The sequence below is a fragment of the Mercurialis annua genome, linkage group LG5 (genome assembly GCF_937616625.2).
Source record: "Mercurialis annua linkage group LG5, ddMerAnnu1.2, whole genome shotgun sequence".
NCBI classification, from domain to species: Eukaryota; Viridiplantae; Streptophyta; class Magnoliopsida; order Malpighiales; family Euphorbiaceae; genus Mercurialis; species Mercurialis annua.
In genome coordinates, this window is record NC_065574.1 from 47,479,306 (window position 1) to 47,486,235 (window position 6,930).

General features: G+C 30.2%; 1 protein-coding gene across 1 annotated transcript; it reads left to right on the plus strand.

Annotated features, from left to right (window-relative positions):
- The first annotated feature begins 1,295 nt into the window (after window positions 1-1,295).
- On the plus strand, window positions 1,296-2,357 carry LOC130014463 (BURP domain protein USPL1-like). Its single transcript, XM_050379315.2, has 2 exons — window positions 1,296-1,417; window positions 1,526-2,357. Exons 1-2 carry the CDS (start codon window positions 1,364-1,366, stop codon window positions 2,318-2,320), a joined length of 849 nt encoding a protein of 282 aa, XP_050235272.1. The 5' UTR covers window positions 1,296-1,363; the 3' UTR covers window positions 2,321-2,357.
- Window positions 2,358-6,930: the final 4,573 nt, after the last annotated feature.

Here is a 6,930-nt window from a genome sequence, read left to right on the forward strand (position 1 = left end):
TCCTAAACCACCCCATTTTTTTTCTGAATCGATTCATAAATTTAATTAATATTTTTTTACTTATTTTAATCAGAGGTGAAGAACAGAACCACAGTGGGTCTATTCTTCATGGTGAAGAACAGACCAATGGTGCATCTATTCTTCTCCGGATTCTTCTCATTCGTTTTCTCAGATAAAAAATAAAATAATTAATTAAATTTTATGAATTGATTCGAAGAAAATATTAGCGGTGATTTAGTAATATCTTAGTTGTTGTAATTAGATTTAAATTTAATTTCGATTAGTTTAATTAAATTTTGATTTGTTTAGTTGGATTTCAAAGTGTTTAATTAGGGTTTGAAGTGTTTAATTGAGTTTCAATTGTTTTAATAAATATTTTAATTTTAAATATTGTTCAATTATATATATTTAAACGAAAAAAAGGATGAAAATGGTTAAAAAAAATTAAAAATACAAAATTTGTAAGTATTTTAAACATTAAGGATGTTTTTGGAAAATTTTCCTATATGCCATGTCATCATTAGACAGAAAAAAGTAACGAAGTCAGCGTTCGGTGTGATGTGAGCCATTTTTGATTGCCTCGGGGGCCAAAATGAGCCAACTTCGATCTCAGGATCTTATTGATTCTTTTAGTCTGACCTCAGGCGCTAAAATGAGCCTTTTGCCTATTATTAAGCGATCAATGACGGAGCAAATTGGCAAAGTTCAGGGATTATGTTTGATAAAAATATTATAATTTTGGGTGGAATAAGTTCATTTTACCTTTATAAAATACAAAAATTAAGGAAAAATATATTGATTTTTTAAAATTGAAGAGGATAGTATAAATTTGAAGCTAAATTTATGGATGTAATATGAAAAGTAAAGATAAATTGTGGTTAATACTTATAAAAAGATATTATATTTTTAATAGTTGGAACTTGAAACGTGGGTTCGGATGCAGGACTATATTAAAGAAATGCTAAATTAGTTAATCAAGGAGCTTCATGTATTTTATTTAGTCGTGTGGCAAAGCTTTGCAACTTGACTTAAGTTAATTAAACTGTATAATCATGGTCTAAATAATTATTAATTTTAGTTTTGACTTATCACAGAATAAATAAATATATTTCATGTTAAATATCTTAAATATGACTCGTTGCAAATTAATAGTATTATATTTAAAATTCATTTTTTGAATGTACCAGCCAAACAAGTTGACTTCTATACAATCTCGGCCTGATAATATGTGTCATTTCAGTTAGGTATATCTCAAACATTTTTAATTATAAAATATATAATACTTTGTCTATAGCTAATTCCTTTCTTCAATATCAAAAGAAAAAAGTTTTCAATTTCATATAATTCAAGAAAAGCAGAGATCATGAGCATCCATTTTCCTTGGAGAACTATATTTTGTGTTCTTCTTGTTTCACTGGTAATTTATCTTCCTCTTCTGCTTTCCATTAATTACATTGAATTAATCTCTTGAAAGAATTATTAATTTTTTTTATTTTCCAATTTTTGTTTTGATTGTTTTTTATAGCTTGCCAAAGGCAGTGATGGCAGGAAGATTTATGATGGTTTTCAAGAAAGTTCATCAAGAGATAATCATTTAGCACTAATCAAGAATTCAAATGATCATTCATCTATGCATATGGACCCTTCATCTAATGTTTTTTTCACTATAAATGATCTAAAAATTGGAAAAACAATCCCAATTTATTTTCCAAGCAAAGATCCTTCAAATTCTCCTCATTTACTCTCAAGAAAGGAAGCCAATTCAATCCCTCTTTCTTTCTCAAAACTCTCTTACCTCCTTCAACTTTTTTCCTTTACAAAAGAATCCAAACAAGCCAAAGGCATGGAGTACACTTTAAAACAATGTGAAGCTAAGTCCATTCAAGGAGAGACCAAAACTTGTGCTACTTCTTTAGAATCCATGCTTGATTTTGTACAAACAAGCTTTGGATTGAACACCAAATTCAAAGTTTTAACTACTAATTATCTCAAAACCCCAGTTGGAAAATTACAAAATTATACAATTTTGGAAGAGCCTAGAGAGGTTAAGGGTACCAAATTCATAGGCTGTCATGTAATGCCTTTTCCATTTGTGGTGTATTATTGCCACACTAGAGAGGGTGGGAATAGGGTTTTTGAGATGTTATTAGGTGATGAAAATGGTGGGGATAATAGAGTTGAAGCTGCAGGAATGTGTCATATGGATACTTCTCAATGGGACAAGGATCATATTGCATTTCATTTGCTTAAAATTAGGCCTGGATCTGGTCCTGTTTGCCATTTCTTTCAAGCTGATAGCTTGGTTTGGGTGCCTGTGTGATGGGTCCGGTGCGCCGCCTTATGTGTTTTTAACCGATCTTTTTATGTGCTTAAACTTCTTTTGATATATTATAAGAAGGCCTAATGTCTTAAAAAACCCCGACCTTTTAGCCCCTTTTCAATCATACCCTGACGTTGCAAATTTGTCAATTTTACCCTATTTTGCATTTTTGTATTTCAATTGTACCCTGAAAAATTAAATTAACATCTTTTGCATTTGGAAATTTGTTTAAAACATTCTACATGTCTCGCATATATTAATTGTATATTTTTAAAATTTATTTAAATTTAGTTAAATTAATTAAGAATTTAAATTAGTGTTAATTTGATTATGGTTTTTAGTTAGTTTTTAAAAATAAAGGACTTATTTGTACTTTTTTGAATAAAAAAGAATTTAATTTCATGTTTAAACTTAATTAATTGAACGATTTAATCATTTAAGTAAAAAAATTAACAAAAATTAAAATATTGGGGTACAATTGAAAACGGAAAATTCAAAAGTGGGTAAAATTGACAAATTTTCAACGTCGGGGTAGAATTGAAAAAAAGTTTAAAGGTGAGGGGTTTTTGAGTGATTAGGCCTTATAAGAATATCATTATATGTGTTGTCGATTGATGTAAATATTTTGTCTCGTTTAAATATTTCTAGTATAGCCGGTATGTTGAATTCTCTCTCTATGATTTGTGTTCGAAAAGAGGATGTTAGGATGGCACAGGTAAGAGCGGAGCCATAATTGAGTTTTTAGAAGGGTTAATTTTATAAAAATAAAAAGTTCATAAGTATATTTTAAAGAAAAATATTTTGAAGGGGTTTTTTAAAGAAAAAATGAGGGCCCAATCGTATAAAACTCCAAAGTTTAATATCTATTTTTTTTTGTTAAAAAAGAAAGTTGAAGTATTATTTTGTAAAAAAAGTCAAAAATTATCTTGATAAAGTAAATAATTAATAGCGAGCATTGTACAAGAAAACCAACTAAAATATGATATGAGGAGTTTAAGCCACTATTTGGTGCGATTAATACAAAATTAAACATATTTTCACATAAATAAAAATGTGTTGGGCTGGTCTGTTTATAAACTGATTAATTTTAAACTAAACATATTAAACATGTTTTTTTTTTTTATAAAAAGCAAGCATTGCAAGGAACTGATCTACAACCTTATCAAAAGATTGTCCATTTTTATACTATTTGAGTTACAGTTTATTAATTAATTTTCAAGTTTTTGAATTTTATTTAGTTCTACTTAACTATATTTCTATTCTTATTTTATATTATTTATTTTAATTATTATAATGACTTTATTGGTGTTATACTAAAAAACATTACATGGTACGCAAACTAGAAAAGAAGATTTAAATGTGTCAGTAAATAAGTTTAGTTTGTGCATTTGTAATTGGCTTAGGGTCTGAAAAACTACCGACCTTTCAATTTTTTTTCAATTGCACCCTCACCTTGTAATTTCTTCAATAGCACCCTATTTTGTATTTTTTGGCTTTCAATAGCACCCCGACCTTGTAAAATAGTCAATTTTACCCTATTTTATATTTTTGACTTTCAATAGCACCATAAATTATCAAATTAAATTCATTTATCGAAGATTTATTTAAACTTTTTTAAATTAAAAAACTTGTTTAAAAGTGTTCAAGTAGAAAAAAGTATGATTTCACCTTTAAATTTAGTTTTTTTGAACTTTTTAATCCTTATAGTAATCAAATCATCTAATTTTTTTATTTTAGAGTGCTATTGAAAGTCAAAAATACAAAATAGGGTGCTATTGAAAAAATTACAAGGTGAGGGTGCTATTGAATTTTTTTTGAAAGATCGGTAGTTTTTCAGACCTTAAGCCATTTGTAATTTCCAAACCAGAAATATTACTTTTCTCTGAAGTGCATTTGAAAAGAATTCTGGTTTGGTAATCAACGGTCATTATGGTTCAAGGTAATTTTAAATTATTCCTCAATTAACAATTGAAATTCTTTGATTAATAAAGATATAAAAAAAATGTATGATGTGGTTGCAGAGACGAATTTTAAGTTCATTGAAAAAAAGAGCGCAAAGTGACGTAGTGGCAGTTTCATAATTTTGTCAAAGTTGGATATGTTCGATTTAGATTTTTTATGAGTCTAAATTTATTGAAAACGGACCAACGATCTATACACATAAGCTTTAGTTATGATCTATGACACTTTTGGACCGAATGCTATCGTATGGGCCTCCAAATGGTGTTTTTGTAGAGTTCAAATAAAAAAGGAATTTCTATTATATATATATGCATTCAAATAGGAAAATGATTCATATTTGGCTTGCGAGCTTATTTAGGAATTAGTTTTCTAAATAGAATTCTCCTTTTTGTTTTAGAAATATGATTCCTAATAGAATTATATTTCTTGTTCTTCTATAATATATGAACCTTCCAGAACCTTTATTAAATTAGTTGAGTTGTATTCAGATTCTATCTCTGAGTATCCGTGTTTGAATATAATTACTGAATTCCATGGGATTCAATCTTTTATTTATTTAGGCGGATCCTTACAGATTCTTATTCATGTGGACGAACCTCGTACGACTTGGTCTTCCTTAACTTGAATGTGGTTCTTTGACTTAATCATTCTTCAGTGAGTCCCATGGTCCGTCTTGGTGGGCAAGTCCCACAGGACTCGGTTCATAACGTTTGTGTGGAATTGGGTTCCCATCATTAGCTCCCCCGCAAGTAAGCTAATATCTGGGTATTTATGGCTTGTTTAATTTTTAGCTTTATTCGGCGAGTAATTTCATCTCCTCGGCGAGCCCTTTTAATTTCTCTTTTTATTGTATTTTGACACATGTTCATGATGGATCCTGGATCTTCGACAAGTTTTTCTTTAGTCTCCACATGTCATTCATCCCTGGGGTTTGTTTTATTGGGATTTGTGCATACGTTTTTTTCATCTTCATTTTCTTTAAGCAGTCTACAAAAGTTACACTTTAAGCTTTATCTCTATATTTTTTATTTCTTGAATCTTTCTTTTATTCTTCGTCAGGCTTTTTTTTATCTTCTGTTATCGCTTCCTTCATTTTATTTCCAAGTATCAATTTCTTGTTAATTGTGATTTTAAGTTTCTTATTTTCGTTTATTATTTTTCCTTGAATCAATAATTTTATTCTTGTTCATGTTTTTGGTGTTCTTCTTTTTTTCTTTTTGTATTCTCTCATTTTGATTTGCTATCTTTTCGAATTTGTAGACTTTTGTTGTTTATGCCCTTTTCCCCCTAAAATAAATAATGATGGCTAATATGAATGAGAAACGTGAAATCGGCTTGGAATATATAAACCTTAAGGAGTACTCCCTTTCGGATGAATAAGTTCTTGAAATTTATTCAAAGTATTATTTTCCTGAAGCATATTTAGTAAGAAAAACTCGGGTATCGCTTTAGGGCGCATTTGTATTCTGATTTATCTAAGGAGATTGTTTTATTTGAGGAGCATTTCCTTACTGGACTTAGGTTTCCTTTTGTCCTTTCATTGTCAAACTGTGTAATGAATTAGAAATTTCTCCCGGGCAGTTTCACCCTTGTATTGTTCGAGTACTTGTTTGCTTTATAGAGGCTTGCAAACTTCAGAGGTGATCCCCTTCGATGAACACATTTAATTATTTGTACTTTTTGTCCCTTAACGATAGAATTTTTGTTTTTGCTAATGGTAGACCGTCTATCATTAAGGTTCCTTGTATGAATAGTAGGAGGTATAAGTTTTTCTTGGTTAGGCATGAGTTTCCCTTTTCTAGTTCTTTCAAAGGCTTTTCTTTTTTTATGTTGAAAATTTCTCCTTCTTCTTTGAATTTTGACGATTCTAGTTTAGCCGCCGATCTATCGCTTCAATATGAGACTGCCAAACCTTTGTTTCCTATTTTAATAAATAAGTACCTTAGGAATCGGTGGTTGCCTTTGGAGGATCCCCCTTAGGGACTTGCTGATATTTTTCTTGAAGAGGTTTCCGAAGATATTCTTCTAACTTGTTTTTGCTTTCTTGTTACTAATTATTTTTTAGGGTGAATACTGATCTAAGATAAAATCCTTTTTGATTTTGAGATAGATTAATCTACTCTAATGGGCAGTGCAGCTTCTTTTAAAAAGGATGGTCCCTTTGAGGTACTAGATCAATTTGAGGCACCAAATCAATCTGAAGTGGGGAAAAACCCCTTAAGTCAGTTGCTAAAGTTATTGTTATTGTGATTTCGGCAAGGCTACGCTTGCTCCTAGCGAGGTTGTACATTCTTCGGATGAAGCTGCACTTGCTTCTACCGAGGTTCTTCCGATTTTTTCCAGCAAAAAGGACCTTCCCAAGACAAGGCGATTAGTTAAGAAATATTCTTCAGATACACTGAAATTGGGTGATATGTCAAAGGTAGTTGGGTGGGTCGAATTACGGGATCGACCTAGACTCGGGAATGCTAATGTCCTTCATAGTTTTACGGAGAATTTATCCATTGGTGAGGTCATGAAAGCTTTTGATGAGGAGATCGACGAGGACTTCGCCCATCTTTCTTGTCTCAATAGTCTCTCGGTATGTTTTTCTTTATTTCTTTTCTTTCTCTTATTATTATATATTTTTATTGATTTTTCAATAATTC